This window comes from Hirsutella rhossiliensis (assembly GCF_020360975.1).
Source record: "Hirsutella rhossiliensis strain HR02 chromosome Unknown scaffold00016, whole genome shotgun sequence".
Classification (NCBI taxonomy): domain Eukaryota; kingdom Fungi; phylum Ascomycota; class Sordariomycetes; order Hypocreales; family Ophiocordycipitaceae; genus Hirsutella; species Hirsutella rhossiliensis.
Window position 1 is genome coordinate 510,681 of NW_025408682.1, and position 18,729 is coordinate 529,409.

The 18,729-nt window shown below is 55.4% G+C and overlaps 3 protein-coding genes across 3 annotated transcripts; 1 reads left to right on the forward strand and 2 right to left on the reverse strand.

Annotated features, from left to right (window-relative positions):
• Positions 1–2,594: 2,594 nt before the first annotated feature.
• On the reverse strand, positions 2,595–3,477 carry HRG_10533 (enoyl-(Acyl carrier protein) reductase domain-containing protein; the record flags this gene model as incomplete). Its single annotated transcript, XM_044869004.1, has 2 exons — positions 2,595–2,905; positions 3,006–3,477. 2 exons carry the CDS (start codon positions 3,475–3,477, stop codon positions 2,595–2,597), a joined length of 783 nt encoding a protein of 260 aa, XP_044715746.1.
• Positions 3,478–4,956: 1,479 nt separating this feature from the next.
• On the forward strand, positions 4,957–5,786 carry HRG_10534 (methyltransferase domain-containing protein; the record flags this gene model as incomplete). Its single annotated transcript, XM_044869005.1, has 2 exons — positions 4,957–5,464; positions 5,581–5,786. 2 exons carry the CDS (start codon positions 4,957–4,959, stop codon positions 5,784–5,786), a joined length of 714 nt encoding a protein of 237 aa, XP_044715747.1.
• Positions 5,787–6,019: 233 nt separating this feature from the next.
• HRG_10535 (subtilase family domain-containing protein) lies at positions 6,020–7,404 on the reverse strand (the record flags this gene model as incomplete). Its single annotated transcript, XM_044869006.1, has 4 exons — positions 6,020–6,584; positions 6,656–6,828; positions 6,892–7,071; positions 7,132–7,404. 4 exons carry the CDS (start codon positions 7,402–7,404, stop codon positions 6,020–6,022), a joined length of 1,191 nt encoding a protein of 396 aa, XP_044715748.1.
• Between the last annotated feature and the right edge of the window lie 11,325 nt (positions 7,405–18,729).

Below are 18,729 nucleotides of genomic sequence, written 5' to 3' on the forward strand. Positions count from 1 at the left end.
TGCGATTGGCGGATGCGCGTTGGGGGCCCGTCTGCGATGAAAGACGGGCTTCCACTGTCCGGACTCGGGGGCCGGGCCCTCCTGTCGCCATGCGGGGAGACGGAGGGTGAGAGGGAGAGCACGAGCGCTGGCGGGGTGGGGGAGAGGAGGGGGGGGGTATGGCGGGGGAGGAGGTTGATTACGACTGTTGTCTTGGACAAGGGAGAGAAAGCGCGCAAGCCAACGGGCTTTGAGGCTGGCACCGGAGCCGGATCTTGACTTCGGGAGCACACTTCGATCAACGCAGGTAGGGGAGGGAGCATGTGCCTGTTTGTTGGCGACGATTTGATGGTCTTCTCCGCCTTATTCGCCGGGCGGGCGAGGGAGTCGGAAATGCGAGTTCGGAGGCACGGACGACGGAGCGAGTAATGCCCTTTTGCGCTGCCGCCTCGGGATCGAAGGCAATAAACCTTAATAAAATCGTGGGGGGCAAATGTTGCGAGCAAGGAAGCTCAAGGTTCTGGGAATCTCGGGTGGGCTGGCCGAATTGGGGTGAGGGTTTGCCAAGCAAATCATCCGACCCTCACCTCTCCTCCCTCCTCTCTGCCTGTCTCCTTTTTCTTTCTTCCCCCACCCCAACGACACAAAGGGGCCATCGATCGTCGATTCCGGTGGAGGCCGGCCTGGGTGGAAACGACACCACTGGACCTGGACAGGATGTGGAGAGATGCTTGAGGCAAGTCCATTTCTACTTGTACAGCGAAACGCATCTTGGGAGAGACGATGCTGACTCGCAGTCTCGAGGCTTCCAAAAAAAAAAACGAGATTCAGGGCGCGGATGACTCTGTGTTACACGTGCAAGGAGTAAATCAATCGGTCATGTATAAATAGTATACGCAACGACGGCATGTCGCGAGTCGGTGCGAGCTCCTCGGCCCTTCCTTTGGGTAGCACAGGCGTAGCATCGACGACTGCTGCTTGTGGGGAATCGGGGGGTCCATCAGCTTCAGCCATGCGTCTGTCAGACACCCGCGGCCGCGAGTCTTGTCTGTCCGTGTCACAAGGCATCGTCAACACGTGCGGTCCAACGACGACTTGGCTGCGGTACAGGACTGCAGTGCTGTCGTGCGAGCATATTCCCGACGCCGTCTGCGCATTCCTTTACCTCGAGTATACCCCGGGGTTGCCGCCTGAGTCGTCAATATTCACCGGCGACGGAGAGGGGGGGCGGTGCAGAAATACGGCAACGTTTAACCGCCTGATGGCGGGCACCGATTTTCCCTACTAATAAGCAAGAGAGAGGGGAAAGAGTGGCTCTTCTTGTTTGCGGGTTGCGTCTAATATATCTGTTGTGTCTTCAATAGGGCCGGCTTCTTCCCTAGAAGACCAGCCCACGTGGATGCAACTGGCTTTCTGGTGGCTTCAGTCCCATGGACACACAAAGTCTACCCAGGCCCGGTCCCCACCGTGGGCCAACGGATCCGGCCGGGCTGCTTCGGAATGCCACTGCGACGGGGTAGCGGAGCGAAGAACCTTCGCTGCAACGTCGGCGATGCCAGGGGAATCCACGAGCTGCCCCCAACCGGCTTCCTACTCCCTTCCTTGGCCTTGTGCGACGGGGAATCACGGACAGTTTCCACCGACGGGCACTTTGGAGACGCGCTCCCGCCGTCCAGGTCCATGAGTGTTTGGTGCGCCGCCCGGCGCAAAAAAAACTCCTCCGGTTAAGCTTCCCGGACCCCCTTGCTTGGCCCTCTCCGCTGTTCGGGCGGCGTCCCGAGCCCTCTGCCGGGGGGACTTCGTCTTGGTCTCCGTGGAGATGGATGGCAGGTAGGCTCAGTTGGCTATATGCATGGCACACGCATCTTCATGCTTCCAGCTTTGAATGGGGCCAGGACATCCTTTGCTGCCACGCTGCGAGAAGCAGGGTCAACCGGCTCATGCAACGTTTTTTTCCATATTTCCTCATCACCTTCGGCCATACGGGAGCGCAAATAGTCATGGCTGGCAAGGTTGGCGAAGACGCTGGCCTTCCGGCATGGGGACGAGCGGAGGGACTGACCCGGCCACGCATCTCATCAGCTGAATATGATCCGATAAACCGAGCACCTTGATGACCCCTGCCTGCCATTCTCCACCCGACACTCGTGCTAGCGTCGCCCTTGGCATCCGGGGAGAGTCAACGCATGGAAAGGTCGGGCTTGAGGAAACCTTGAGTCGCCATATCTGAGGAACACATCAAGTCGACCGGGCCAACGTCTTAGAGGAGACAGATTCGCCTACTTGGCCCCTGTGTTTGTATCCCATCGTGTCTCTTAACCCCGTCTCGCGTCTTGAAGCAGCATTCTAATCCGGTATTGCGCGATTGGAAATCTCAGAAGATGACTGCTTGGCCCAAGGAGCAGGACTAGAAAATGGGCGCCTCTGCTCTTAAGACGATGGCTTCATCTCGGTTCGCTCCACATCATTATCGCTGCCCTCGAGCCTTCATGCGCCGCCTCCCACACTCCAATGTCGAGCCGTCCTGACCCAGATCCGACACGCCATTTCGCACACTTGGTCGCAGCAAGAGCGCCTTCACGGCCCTCGAGACGAGGATAGCATGATGGCCGAAATCACATCCAACCCCCATCCACCGAATAAACACTGCCGCTGACAAAGGTGCTCTCGGGGCCCAGCAGAAACGCAATGACGCTCGCCGTCTCCTCGGCCGTGCCCTGCCGCCTAAACGCCGTCGGCTCGTCAAAGGGCGCGTCGTCGGGCCGCCCGCTCAGGTGCCAGTGCTTGAGCATCAGCGGCGTGTAGATGGCGCCCGGGGCGACGCTGTTGACGCGCACCTCGCGCTCGCCGTTCTCCAGCGCGGCCGCCTTGGTGAGCCCGATGACGGCGTGCTTGCTCGCGTCGTAGGCGGCGTGTCTCGCGAAACCTGCGGCTTGCCCGTGTAAGTCTAGGATTGGCTCTCCATGGACATGCTGTCCATACGTGGTCTGCATGCACACACACGCAAACACAGATTGGTTACATACCCTTGAGGCCGTGGACCGACGAGACGTTGACAATGGAGCCGCCGTCGACAATGTTGCGCAGCTCTGCCCTCAGGCAATACATTGTGCCCGTGAGATTGACGCCGATGATGCGGTCCCACTCGCCGTCGTCGAGCTCCGAGACGGCCGCAACGCCGTGTGCCGTCCCGATGATGCCGGCAATGTTGGCCGCACCGTCCAGGCGACTATACGTCGCGATAATCGAGTCGATCCAGGCGTCGACCTGGCTGCGCTTCGAGACATCGACCTCGGTGGCCGTAAAGGGGGCACCGAGCGAGCCAAAGTGGGCTTCAGCCGCCCGCAAGCCATCGCGGTCCACGTCGGCGATGCAGACGGTTGCCCCCCTATCCGAGAGGATCTTTGCCGTCGCTAGGCCGATGCCGCTCGCTCCGCCCGTGATGGCAAAGACTTTGTCCACGAGCGGCCCATGCTGCGAGCTGGGTTTGAGAGTCATGTCATCTACGCTGGGGGCAGCGCCTTGTACGACCCTGCTGCCGAGCGGCCGGGCGAATCGAATCAGTGCCTGGACGTCCGTGGCAGCATGCGGATGCGGCGATGTCGAGGAAGGCGGCTGGACGGAAGGGTGGGATTCGAGGCTTTTATCTCAAGCACGGGTTGAGCCTTTCCGAGCAGATGTAGGAGACACTTGCAAGTGTCGCCCATATGATCGAAGAAGGAGAGAGTACCAAGGCCTCTGATTTTCGTACAAGACGTAGATCGAGCGAGGCATATATATACCTGGCGTGTGCGAATAGGGGTCAGTGACGGAGAGTAGGGCTCGATAGGCCCTTTACCGACCACAAGGCATGCCTTTTGTCTATACGACGCGCGTGCCCAGATAGCATGCCGAATCCGCGGCTTGCCGTCGCAAGACAAGAATGCCCATCAGGTCGTGTATGCACAGTCCATCCCAGTAGGGGATCCCGTATGTGCAGTATGTACGATGCCAAGGGCGCAATAAGAAGCGTCGGCTCCGTCAGCGTACATTCCAAGTCCAGGTCCACTTATTCTAGCCGACGGTTAATGTGTGAAATATCCGACGGCAGAAAAGCTGGTGTTGGTGCAGAGCCTTGGGATGGCCCTCGGTGTTAGACCCGGGAACCGCAACCATTTTACCCCCTGAGTTGGCCACGTTACCAGGCGAGCGCTCAACCTTGGCCACGATAAGCTTCCACCACGTTTATTTTCACGGCAGCACTAAAGAGTGACCCCGGTCCCAAAAAAGAGACATGCTCCGGCATTCTGATCGGTCACATGCACCTGAGCTTCAACGGCCGCCGTATGTCCATCGTCATTCGTCGTCACAGCTTGGCAACCCGCAGTTTACCGCGACACGTCGTTTAGTCGCGATTCAATCATATACTTGAACAATCTCCGATGAGTGCTTCTCCCCCTCGAGCCATGTGATACGCACGGCGAGCAGGAGCGCCGTTACCTGCTTTATCGCTTCGCCATCACATGCCAGGCTTCCGGATCGGGTACATTTGTTGCATGAATGGCGCTTCTACTGGATCCTGACGTGTACTTGGCTCTCGGGGCGATCTCGCGGGTAAAGGCGGGCTCGAGCTCATCTGATCCCCTCGTCACCGGGAAAGGGCCGACTCGAGACTACTTATATGCCTTGAGGTTTCCTGGGCCAGTGCCGTCGCGAAAACGGCCCAGCTTGGATTGGTGCCAGCTTCTGTGAGTGGCTTTTCTCTGTGTCACATTTACGTGAAAAGGAAGCTCTCCTGGTTTGGTTCGCCATCAGTACTTGTAAGTCGGCTGTATCGGGCTCCGACGCATGACGCGGCGGCCATGCGGGGAGTCAAGTGCACCGGCACCGGAGCCCGCCCGTGGCTTCAGGATCATTGCAGCTTCACTTCATGTTGCCAGCTTGCAATCCACAACGTGGCCAGAAACGGCTTGATTTGAGCGCGGCACAAACAACGCCATGTCTTCTCCCACAGCGCAGCGCGAGGCATCTGTCCCCCCCTCCAACGTCATGGCCGGCGTCCCGGAGCATATTCTGCGACTCCTGGGCCGGCTCCACGCCGAGTCTGCGGAGCAGGAGGCCCGGATTCGCCCGGACGAGCTCCATGGCGACTCGCTGGCCGGGACCACGCGGGACAAGTTCATTGCCCTCGACCAGGATAAGGCGCAGTGTGTCTATGCCCTCTGCCGTGCCATCGGCGCCCGCACCATCGTCGAAGCCGGCACGTCGTTTGGCGTCAGCACCATCTACCTCGCCTTGGCTGCGGCTGCCAACACCTCGAGCGCTGCCGACAGCCGTTCGGCGAGAGTGATTGCGACCGAGCACGAGCCCACCAAGGCGGTGCGCGCTCGGGAACACTGGCGTCAGTGTGGCGATGCCGTCGGCAGTGTCATAGAGCTCCGCGAGGGGGACTTGCTCGAGACGCTAAAGGACGATCTGGGCGAGGTGGACTTTTTGCTTCTGGACAGTAAGGCCTCTCTCATCTCCGTCTGTACAGGCGGATATGGCAGTGGCTGAAGCCGGATCGATGGGCCTGCGAATGCTCATCATCGTTGCACACTTGCTGACGCTTACATATAATAGTCTGGACGCCCATGGCCCTTCCAACGCTGCAGCTTGTCCAGCCCAGAATGCGTCGCGGAGCCGTGATCATCACGGACAACACCATAAAGGCTGCCGAGGGCTACAAAGAGCTGCTGAATCACCTGCGCGGCCCGGCCAGTCCTTTTATCAACGTTACGCTGCCTTACAGCAATGGGCTCGAAATGAGCATTTACTTGCCGCAGTAAGCGAGTGCACTCAGGACAGTCAAAGATCAGAAACGTCTCGCTCAAACTGAAAACATATAAATTTAGTCTCGTCAAGGAAAGAAAGAAGTGAGAAAAAGCCTCCTTGCCACTGCTCTACAGAAGCCGTCATCCAATGTAAACAATCGTGATCCACCGTGTAGAAAGGCGCCCGGCTCCCGCGGTGGCGCAATATATACATGAAGCCGCATGAAGCTCGACATGAAAAGGGATGCTTAGTGTTTCCGGGCCTGCTTGAACTTCAGGCTTGAAGCTTGCTTCGTGAAGCCGTTATTGATCAACAGGTTGGCAGTGCCGCTGGGAACGTCAGAGACAACATCTTTGAGCGCTTTCTGAGCCAGCAGCCCGCAGAGGCCCTCGGCCTTCTGGCCGGTGCCCAGGAAGTAGGCGCCGAGGCCGGCGACGTGGGGGGATGCCATGGACGTGCCGGAGATGGACTTGGTCTTGCCGTCGATCCAGGTGCTGGTGATGTTGGTGCCGGGCGCGAGGACGGCGACGAGGCTGCCGATGTTGGAATAGGTGGCGAGGCTGTCGGAGCGAGTGGTGGCGCCGACGGTGCACGCGGTCTTCTCAGAGGCTGGAGAGTAGCCTTCCGCGTCCTGGCCGTCGTTGCCGGCGGCCACGGCGAGGAAGAGACCGGCCTTGACGATGTTGGCCGCCGCAGCGTTGACCGTCTTGGAGTAGCCGCCGCCCAGCGACATGTTGACGACGACGCCCTTGGGGCATTTTTGGCCGGCGGCGTCCTTGGCTACAAACTCCATGCCGGCGATGACGCCGGAGCTGCGTTGAGAAGGCATCATTAGCAGGCTGTGGCGCGTCGAACTTGGGTGCAGAGTCCAGCTCAAACTCACTTTCGGCCCGAGCCGTTGGCATCGAGGACCTTGACTCCAAAGAGGGTCGTCTTCTTGGCAACGCCATACGTCTTGGAGCCAATGGTGCCGGAGACGTGGGTGCCGTGGCCGTTGCCATCAGTGTCGTCGTCGTCGGCGTAGTTGGCGAGGAACTTGGCACGGCCCTCAAATTCCTATATTGAGCAATGAGTCAGTGGTAAGGATTCACTCATCATCCAGGGGCTCCAAGGACGCACGGGGTTGGAGGCATCGATGCCAGTATCGATGATGTAGGCGCAGGTGCCCGCGCCGGCGCTGTCGTCGAAGCTGTAGGTCGTGCCGTTGGCCTTGGCGTTGGAGAGACGAGCGAGGCCCCAATCAGCATCAGCCTGGGTGGCAAAGACGGTGACCTTGGCGTCCTGCTCAATGTAGTCGACCTGCATGGAAGTCCAAGTCAGCGTCATGAGGCTCGGCCAGGGGTCTTGGAACCGGCTTACATCAGGGTTGCCCTGAAGCTTCTCGACCTCATCGGCCGTCAAGGCTGCGGCGAAGCCGTGGAAGCCGTGGCTGTAGGTGTAGTCGGCGTCGGCGGCAATGGCCTTGATGGCGCTGGCAACGGCCTGGCCCTTGTCCTGGCCCTTCATCCTGACAATGTACTTGCCCTCTACGGCCTGCGCATTGCGAGGGACCAAGACGGGCGCCGGGGTGGCGCGCTTGGAAGGCGCGGCGAGAGCCAGCGGGAGGAGAGCGAGCAGAGCGACGGAATGCATCTTGGCTTGCGTCCTGGCACGAGGTTGTCGAGGATGAAACTGAAACTAGTGAATTGGAGTGCGAAGAAGAGAATGCGAATAACGGAGAAAGAAGTCTGAAAACCAGCAGATAAACGAAGAGTTGGTGGCAAGAGCTCACGGGGGACGAGGCTGGCTCGTTGGCTCGGTGACAGAAGGCTGCGGATGAGGCTGGAGAGACAAGAGAGCCGAGATCATGTTTGCGAGGACGAGAAGCTGTCTATTTATCATGAAGCAGAGCATGGGGGTCTCCTCGACCGCGTTTCGAGCGTCGGCCAGAAACTGGAGGAAGATCCAAAAGAAGGAAGACACATCGTGACCATGTCCACCATGCCTCCGTGCTTGGCCGTCGTCGCCCATGGCGCCATCGCTGTCCCATGCCATGCGGCCCCCCTTATCGAGTAGGTGACGGAAAAGCTTCGCCGGCCCTGGCTATCTCGTGAGGGTGGCAATCACTAGGGCCGCCTCCCCGAAACGGCGTCGCGGGTGCTGATCTGGCCAATCTGGCACGACCCTGATTTCCTGCCTCGGCCGATCGTCGCACAATCACCTACCTACCTAATGGAGAATAGAGGTGTGTAGGAACTTCTGCCGGACCCGACAGACGCGCCCCCATCGGAGGACACGGCGGCGGAAGCCCGTTTTCTCTGAATGGACACCGAGTTTCCTCACTGCTTGATGCTCCGTGCGTTGGCCAACATGTGAGGAGGTTGAGTGGTGAGTTGCGTCCAGAGGGTTGATGCCGGGGGGGTAATTGGCTGCTTGATGCAGTCCCCTGCTGACGACGGTCCAAGCAAGGTGAAGGTAAAAATCGGAAACAGTGAAAAGAAAGGAACATGGTGGTGAAAGATGGTTAAAGGGGACCGAGTCGACATTGGCTCAGACAAGCCAGGCCCCATTGCCGACTCCACCGAAAACGGGGAAATCTGCATCGGAATCGCAGACGGTTTGACTTTGCGGCCAAGGGTTGGGCAATTTCCAGCGTTTGGCTTGGAGACTGACAAAAGCAACCTATCACGACGCGCGGATGGCGCGTGTAAGACGATATAACGCAACCGCTTCTTGGTGGATAGACCAGATGGGATTGGACAAAAGCGTCTAGTGGTTGGGCTCATCGGTTTCCCAACCCAGCAAGTCGCATCCTGGCCAAGGAAGACGCTCCAAGCCCAGGTTATTGCCGAGTCTTGTACGCTGGTGTGGCATCAGGGCAACGAAACTGCCGATCACTTGGGCGGGGGGGCGTGTGTGTGTGTCGCCGTCGAGGGCCGGCTCCTGTCATCTGATTCGGCCGAGCTTCCATCTTTGGCCAGTGGCGTCCCCCGTATCGGCCCCGTCTCAAGTTCGCCCCGGCTTCCATCCTCTTACGGCCTGGAGGCTTGCCAACGCCGGCTTACATGGACCAAGGGGACGCCCATCCTTACTTTCGCTTGGCCCCCGGCCGGCCTCGTGTCTGGCGCTTGTAGCCGGTCCAGCGGGCAGCTAAGGAAATGCCGGACCATGAAGCTAATTTACGTCTCGTGCGAATCGCAGTGCCGTATCAGGGCCCGGAGCCAACGGCGCAGGTCCTCTTGCAACTCACACGTGTTGCCGGCACAATGGTTCGTGTACTAGTGCTGGAGAACGAGAGATGCTGGGACGCGTGAGGCTCGTCGACGCGGCACCTCCACTCACCGCTTCCCATTCTGCTTATCAACTCCTCCCTGGCCTTTGGGTCACGTCGACGGTCTTGCATTCTGCAAATCATCTCGCACCTCTCCCTCTGCAGACGACGAGCCATGGACATCCACTCTCTGCCATCGATGCACGAGGCCCCCCGGCCAACTGCCTGATCCATACACAAGCTCCGGGCTCCCCGCCTCGGCCTACCAGGCGGATTGCATTTGCGTGGCCGGACGCGGCAACTGGGCTTTTGCTCGTTGGCCGAGCTCCTTGAAAGGTAGATTACAGCACATGCATGGACTGTATATTAGCCCTCCATGACCGTGCAGACGACGGTTACCTCTCCCAGTCACGCAATACCTGGCTGTGCGCTGTCTACCCAGCACGTGCCGGCATCCTTGTCATCACACTGCGAGCACATGCAGCGTACATATTCGTACATACATGCGAATAGCCTTCCACGATAGCCGGGTTCTTGTCCTGTCCTAGGCAGACGAATCACGAACACTTGCCTCTTTCGTCTGCTCGAGTTTCCCCCTCCCCCAGGCCACGGGCAATATGGACCCAGGCACCAATCTTCCGCGGGTGATGGGCCTGCGATCTGCGTCATAGACGCTGCCAACGTCGGCTCTACCCGAGCTAAGCCATTCTTTGCTGTTGTCTGACCCCTTCGTGGCTGAAATCGAAGGTCTTATGATTTGAGCCCAACTTATTATACTACGCTGCTTGCCAGGCTGCTACCATGCCTCCAACACAAGCATCTGCATCTTCTGTATCCAATCTTCTCTACAGTTCCAGACATCCACTTCGGGGGTGTCGGGGAATTCAAAGCTTCATGTCAGCCGGAAGTATCGGGACTCTGCACTGTGGAATCTATCATAAATGACGGGAGTAGACGGTAATCATCTATTGAGCCCGAGGATGGGTCTGTCACGAGACCACCCAGTATCCCAGAACGAGCGTCAAGCCCTCGTTCGACGTCGCCTACAAGACGATTCCTACATCTTGGGACCAGCATCGATAACTTCCCCCTTGCCATTGCGGCCCAGGACGAGCATTGCCTGTGGGACTCACGACGAGCCGGAAGGGACTGCTTCACACCATCTTCTTGAGATGGCTGCCCTACCCTGCAAGGACTCGGACATGATGGCTGTGCAAGCCATCACGTTGCAGATAGATAGATGCCCGGCCCAAAGCCATCAAAGTGTGGACAGGCTCTTCACTGCAGTGAGGTTATTCGAACTGGTTCAATTGGTTATATCTTGTGTAACTAGGGAAACGTGTCCCATACAAACTGTGTGCAAAGACCTTCCTCCCTGTGTCTCACCTCTTACTCGCACGTGACTAGCGCGGTCGATTAGTTATACGTGCGCGATCGGTGCCTAGTGCACAGGTGGATCCAACACTGGAACCTCTTTCTAAATCGATGATCGCGCACTAATCAATCCACCAAAACACACCAAACACAGCGAATTAAGATGAGATAGGAAAACACGAACAAGAACACCAACAAACTCCTACCACGATGCATCACTATGTTGGATAGTGTGCTCTGACTGTAGCTCTCCCTCCCCCACACTGGGTGTGTTCTGCCACACGCCATCATGGGCCGCATTTCGAGCGCCGGATGCGCTAGCTGATTCCATCGGTCCCACGTTGGAATATGGACACGAGGATCTCCTCGTTAATGTGAATGGAATAAAAGAACGACGGTAAAGCAGAAGAAGGGAACGAAAAACCGATTAAATCTCGTCGAGAATTGTTGTGTTATTGCGATGAACGAATCCTTCCACCCTCACGTTTAGCTGATTGTCGCTAATAAACTGCGTGAGGGTGCTGTTTGTGATGCCTTCGTCATAGCATCGGCAGGGTTATCTGCGCCGTTGACCCAACGGATTTCCGCAATATCCCTTGATTCATATGCCTGCCTCAGCGCCATGATATCTATCATGAGTCGCTTCTCTGTTGTGGTGCCAAGTTTGACGAGGCACTCATAGAGGCTATATGAATCTGTGCAAATGACGAGCGGGATTTGCTTCAGATCAAGGCGTTGTGCGATCGTATTGACCGTTTGCTTGATCACAAATGCGAGATCGAAGCCCGATGTCAATCCATAGATCTCTGATGCAAGAACGCTTCGAGTAACGCGCTTGCATTTAGTTGAGCTCCAATGAAGAATGTTTCCGCGGATGGAAAATGAATCGGTTGATTGCGCGGTCTCATTGGCGATGATAATCACAAAGCCGATTTGAGAGCTTAAATCCTTATTGTTGGCGAATGATCCATCGGTGAACACAAAGATCTTCGCGCTCTCGAGATCGATGGGTATGTAACATAGGCCACGGTCGGGATTGTTGATCTGCCATTCAATCCGCTTGTTCAAAGCCTTGAAGTCGGTATTAACGGGCTCTTGGGCTTGTGCCGCAACGGAACAATCGTATGTTGCTTCGGGTTGGCAAATCGAAGCGATATATGCCCCCCGGGCGCGTTGAGCAGCATAATCCTGATGCCTACTTGATGCCTGAAGATTGATCTCCTCGAGGTTTTGGGCTTGGCCCTTCTGCCTGACGATGACACAGCCATTTTGTATGGTCAGGCGGCTGCCGTTAAAGTCGCAGATGGAACCTTCTTGGAGAATCTCTTTGGCTTGGCCTTAAAGCAGAGTTCTTTCTCCTCGATCTTGAGAAATGCATCTGTGCCAACAATGAATGTGTCATCCGTTTGCAAGGCCGCGATGCCAAACAGGTCCTTGTCGGCGATGTTGTTTGCCGTGATCAGAAGGCACGGGTCAAACGAAGAGGTTTCCATATTAAGCTTGCGGCAGTGATGGTCGTGATATGTGTTGAACCAGTGGGCTCCTGCCTCTGCGATGCCATATAGCGGCTTCACGATTCGCAGGATTGTTCCTCTGGATATCTTCTTTTGAGTTCTTGAGGAAGGGCTGCAAGGATGACACGGGCCAGCTTGGTCTGGGATTGTGTGTATGCCATCGTGATGTCTCTGATCATGATGAACATATCCCGTGTGCAGAGAAACGGTGCTAAGGCCAAGGCCACGCGTTGTGCGGGCCGGCTGATGGTAGGGGCTTGTGTGAGGATCCCACGTTTCCCATCATCATTGTATCCTTGCACAACGAGGCGTGATTTCTCGTATGGCGTTGCAGTATTTCTTCCTTAACCTCTCTGACCATTCGTGATTTGAAGACACGATATCCACCATGTTTATTCGCATCGAATTCTTCGGGTACAATGACCCCAGCGGCGAGGAGGTTCGTGAGCTCGAGTGTGTCGGAAGCTTCAAATGGGAAACCGGTGCTTGTGATCTTTCCTTCAGCTCGTAGCCGCTTGGCTAGGCCGAGATGTTCCATTTCTTTTCGAACAAGAAACGCATTAGCTTCATGATGAACGATAAATTGAACGGGTGAGCAAACAATAGTGGATTCTGATGTGCCATTTTGTGCAGCATCCTTCCTAGGTCGGCCACGCCTGCGCGGCCTCTTTGGCTCAGGGTATTCGAAAGGTTTGGGTTGGTCTTCTGTGGTAGGAAGAGGAAGAGGTTGTTGAGTTGTGGGTGGAAGGGAAGAGGGTTTTGAAGAGGATGTTGTTGATCGGATTGTGTTGAGGAAGGAGTGATTGTTGTGTTGATGGGTCTGTGCGGCTAGGGCTAGGGTCGGGTTGCAACTGAGGAAGGAGCGATTCCGGGTGACGATAGTACGGTTGGACGCATGTACTGCGAAATTTCGCTGGTCCGTTGTCCAGGTCAACTGCGATTTCCGTATCCGTCACCTCGAGCACTTTATATGGGCCTTGCCATCCGTGCTTCTCGCGAAATACGCGAACTTCGCTTCCTAGCGCCAGGGATAGGGCAGGCGCAACGCTGTATCAGGCCCATTACGCGTATTTAACGCGGTCTGAACCTTCCTCTGGGCGTTGATCTTCCTCAGCTCTGACATCGTTCGCCACACCGCCTTAGCTCTTGCCATTGCGGAAGGTGTAGGCGGCGAATCCATCGTCATTCGAGGCAGAGCACCGAAGACGAGGAGGGTTGGAACGAGGCCATCCGGACCGGCTGTGTCGTTGACAGCCTTGAAAGCCATTTGAAGGACTTGATCAGGGCTCACGGTATCCTTCAGCTCTGCCTTTAATATATCATATGCTCTTCGGACGGGCACATGATACTTCTCAACCTTCCCAACAGCCCAATGTGCTTCCACAGGCACCTGATGACACGTTATTCCCATCAATTTCGCTTCTGCTTGGAACTCGGCAGCAGCGAAATTCGTGCCTGCGTCATGAGTGATCACATCGGGTGGTCCAAGGTATGTATCCATCCAACATTGTTTCAACGCGAGCCACGTTTCCTTGGCCGTCATGTTGGATAGGAATCTCCTGCCTGATAGGCAGTGGCTTGATCAACAACATGGAGGACTGGTCTGCCACCCAATGTCATGACATCAACGATGACTTCGTAATTGAAGTCACAATCATCCTTCAAGCTGAACTTGAACCTTCGTGGCGGGTCGGATTTCATCTGACAGTAGTGGCAGAACTTCTTGATCATTTCCAGAGCTTCGATTTCCACATCATGGCCAGCCGAATTCAGCAGCTTGTGCAGCCGATACACGGATGGATGACCAAAACGCGTGTGGAGGCGCCGCAATTCAGCCTCCGTGAGATATGCCACTGATGCCTCTTGTTTCCGCAAGAAGAACCACGCGTGACCCCATCTTCGAATCACTGGAACGCTCACACCATTGCCAACGAGCTCGTTCGTGACGTTATTTAAATATACGCCGAGCCGATCCATATCAGCTAGGCATAGGAGGAATGGCGTTGGCACGTTGACTATATGAAAATCAACCTCTCCCACTGGTGTGTTCAAGGTGATCACGCCAAGTGGTGTTTCCAATCTTCCTGCACCAAATCTAACTGGTTCGGGCTTGCGATCATCACGGAATTGGACTGGGGGCATCTCTCGTTGGAGAGCACGCAGTTGTTCGATTCCTCCGTCGATATGCATGCCGCACCTGTGTCCGGCATGATTCCTTGGAACGAGTCTTGAGAGTAACGATCTAGTATGAATTGTGTGGGTTCGTCACTGTTGAATAACTTGATGCCTACTGGAGATCCGATGATGGAAAGCTTCGTTGGACAGAAAGGTCGCAGCAGCGTAGAACGATTCATAAGGGTCAGAGGAGTCAGAATCATCGGATTCCTCGGTGCTCGAGTCATCCTGATCCTGTGATTCCCCTTCATAGTCAGCCAAGAACATAGCATACGAACGAGATTGACCGTGAAGCCTCTCTCGTAGATACTTCTCTTTGGCTGCTTTTCTCTCGTTTTCAGGATGTCTCGTTGAGAAACAACCTTCCTTGCCGCAAACGTAGCATTTCTTCTTCCAATTTGGCTGACGCCTTTGTGATTGACCTCTTGTTCCGCCGGAATTTCGCTGAAATTTGCGATCCACGAAGTGCTGATCATGTCCTCTATCCAGGTCTTGGGGATATTGGCCACTGGGTTGTTCAGATCGTTCATCTTGCATGGCAGATAGCGATGATCGAAGCTGTGATGCCAATCCCTCAAATGTAGGTGCGGGAGAGTATATCGCGAGTCGGAATTCAGGCACACCACGGCACGCCCTGAGCGTTGCATCGATCAGGCCACCTTCGCCGCCAGACTTATCCCCGAGTGCTCTCCTACAGAGCCGCAATTTCGTAAGAAGGGCCTGGAGGACCTCGTCAGATGACTTACCGGGCATCTCAGCCCGAAGTCGGCTGAAGGTGAGGGTGCTCCAGTGGGTATGATACATCTTCTGGTTGATTTCGGTGTCAAAGTGCTCTTTCATCTTCTGATACATCTCAGCGAAGGTTAAATCAGTGCTGATTTCGTGTAGAAAGAAGGACTGAGCTTCCTTGGCCAGAATCGAAGGGAAAACACCATGGAATTTAGACGGAGGAATGTTTGCTTGACGGCACACGCTCATGAATTTCCGGATCTTGTCATCGAAGATATCGTATGGTTCGCCGGTATAGGCTAGTTTCTTGTCCCATATCTTAATGAATCTAATCGTGAGATCGGCCTCAACTTCCTCGTTCTCGAATCGAACAGGTGGAATGCTCGTGTATGCATCTCGGAAGTTGGTAGTCCGTACGGGAGCGTCTGCTGATACCGAGGGGATTCGCGCCATTGATGCTGAGGCTCTTGCTGAGCGGGTTGATGGGTCTCAATGATCTGAGGGATTCCGGTTCCGCCGGTCGGGTAATAGTTGGCTGCTGGATTACTACCGGTGCCGGTGACGATATAGCCGCTTTAACAGTTCCTTGGAGCAGCTTCTGTTTCACCTTATATGCCACGGTGTTTTCAGCAACCTCTTGACCAAGCAACTCGTTCTCATCCCATTCAGGAAGTTCGTTACTTGTTAGAAGGCCACATAAAGCTCGAGAGATGCTAGAGTTGGCCTTGCCCATATAGATCCCCCTAATTCTGAGAAGCGTCCGGAGTCTTGATCTAAGGCGTGGGTTGATTAGTTCGAAGTCATCATAGCTCCATCCCGTGAAGTCGTTATACAGATCCCCAAGCAGGGCAATTCCGTGGTTACGTTTATCCACCGTGTATGTTGCCACACAGCCTAAGAAGAAGCTGTTGCGGTGGACAAGGGAGGAGCTCTGGGTGATAGGTTCGTTGAGGAAATCCGCGTCGAAATGCCTGATCGGGAGTGAAGGGAGCTCCACGATCGTCAGGTTCCGTTCAACGAGTTGCCTGTCTTCGAGAGACACGTTGGCCGGGGTATCCTGGGCTGTTGCCGGGCTAGTGCGGCAGATGAATTGTCAGACATATTGACAGGCTGTGTGCTGAGAAACAGGGCACAGGGTGTCAATGAGGTTATCAATGTGCGATAGGGCACGCCTAAGGGTCGCTGATGACAGCAAAGCTTAGGCACGGTTGGATAACTAGAGTGGGCTCTGATGCAGAGTCTTCGTAGCAATCCGCGCGTTGTAGCAACTATCCTACCGTCAGGGAGCTCGCTTTGCAGAGCGTGACGATAGGTTAGCTCTCTTCCGTCTTGCTGTTCTGTGTCACCTTTGCCGGGCGACACTGATCAGTGTGGACAGGCTCTTCACTGCAGTGAGGTTATTCGAACTGGTTCAATTGGTTATATCTTGTGTAACTAGGGAAACGTGTCCCATACAAACTGTGTGCAAAGACCTTCCTCCCTGTGTCTCACCTCTTACTCGCACGTGACTAGCGCGGTCGATTAGTTATACGTGCGCGATCGGTGCCTAGTGCACAGGTGGATCCAACAATAACTTCCCCCTTGCCATTGCGGCCCAGGACGAGCATTGCCTGTGGGACTCACGACGAGCCGGAAGGGACTGCTTCACACCATCTTCTTGAGATGGCTGCCCTACCCTGCAAGGACTCGGACATGATGGCTGTGCAAGCCATCACGTTGCAGATAGATAGATGCCCGGCCCAAAGCCATCAAAGAGAGAATACACGATCAGTTGCCTCATTGAATCAACATATGGCTCGTATGAAGTGTCACCCTTGCCCACCAAGAGGTGGCCAGGGGTGCCGAGATAAGCAGAGTCAGAGTCCGCCAGCAACCCAAGGTGCATGCGTAATCCACTCGTGATCGGTGATTGAACGCGGCAGGTCAACGGAATTCGCGTAAAAACCGACATAGCGTAATGGAAGCCAATACGGCAGCAGTTTGAATTCTACACTCTGCTATATTTGAAAGAAGGCGTGTCGGAACGATAAATTGCTCGTTTTATTTAAACACATCCCTATTTCTAATTACCTCGAGCGGCAAAATTATTTCAAGAGTGCCGTTGTCTGGTGACCAGAATGTACAAAGGTCAAAATGCTCCAGCTCCTGAGCCAGGGTTCAAGGCAAATTACTGTATTTCGAGGTCTTGCACTCGTCGGTACTTCTCTTGCCCCCCCCCCATTAATTTGCTTGAGGCTCTATCATAGCCACGATCAACGATTGAAGCCCTGTGCGCAACTCCGTAGTTATATTGTGGCACCGAGCAGGGGAAGCTTATACCTTCGTTGGGCGTGTGGCTGACTGCTTGCTTCAGGATTGAATGGCGACGAGCCAATGAAATGGACAATCTTGTAACTCTCACACATCATTATCTCGCCAGTTGAGTTTGTAAATTAATGATTAATAGTTCCGTATATGCAAGTTGAGTTGACAGCGCGATTCCAGTCGGCCCCCTCGTTAATGAATCCGCTGCTATGATCGCGGCCTGATACATCATCTTTCGCTCGCTTCGCGTTTCCCGCGCTCAAGCAATGACCGGGAGCTTAACGATAATCGACTACATCTTCGTCCATGGATGCTAAATGTTCTGAGTCGACTCCTTCATGCCTCCAGTGGGGGCCACGGGCTTGGCAACTCGGGGAGCTGGTGGCGGCGGCGGCACCATTCCTGGCAGCGACGGGGTGGGAATACTCCGAGTATAGCCATCGCCATGTTGACCCAGGGCCAAGGGCCACAGCGACATGGCGATAGACCAGCCAGGCTCAATCGTCTCCCAATCACTTGGAAGGATGATGCCATCGGGACCAACGAGGTCGTAAAGGTCTGCTTCAACCGCTGGACGAAGAGCATTGATACTGACAACAACCTTCTTGATGAGACCTTTCATACCATACAAGATGAATCCCTGGTTAGCCGTCTCAAGCAAGTTCCAATACATAATACTTGCTTTCACGTACCTTCCAGGTTCGACACACCTGCAGCGGTAACGTAAAACTCCGACCTACAGCACCGGTGAACCTGCATAATTTGTTCTCACTCGCGACCGGATCCTTTGCCACGCCATCTGCCCCAGGATTTGAGCCGTCAATTGGAAACACGGCTTCTCCTGGGCCAATGCTCAGGAGGGCATATAAAGCCAACTGCTCCAGGTGGCGGCCGACGTGCCTGATATATGGCTTTAATCCCGACATGGTATTCAAGCACATGGGACACTTGTTGTCGGCATACTTTGAGGCGGCCCCCTCACCGAGGGCTATCGCGGTGCTCAGCTGCTCGTCTGGGGCACCAGACAGATGCCGATAGCCCAAGTGATGTCCGAGCTCCGTTGCGGACGGCAAAGCACCGTCGCACTTGAAGGGACAAGACCATGACCGCCAGTGGTATTGTGAAACGTGCGCCTGTTACTGGTCGCGACTATCAAAAGTTCATGTTTGATATAGTGCAGCCTTGGAAGAGACGGGTGTAGGGTCGTAGGTCTTCAAAGACATGGCGTCTGTACATGGGAAGTCAGAGCATGAAGAGACGGACGAAACCTGACGAGAGACACTTACTTCCATCCCTCCCAGCTACGGGCGGAGACCACCCCGTACCAGAACGGGCACTCCAAACTTCTGCGTCTCGTGGCCAGAGGCAAACGCGGCACTTCTAACGGAGGCGGAGGCTGTATTTGCGTACCATCCCTTACTTCCGCAAGGAAGCTAGACCAGGTATCATACGAAGTTTGCGACATGCCCATTTCGGACCGGCCATGCTCATCGATCACATCAACTCCGGGATCGACGTTTGCGAGGTTCTTCGGGCTTTCTGGTAATGACGAGGCCTCGGTCTTTGGGACCATCTCTGTGAAGTCGTCGTCGCCAATAAAAACCCCAATGC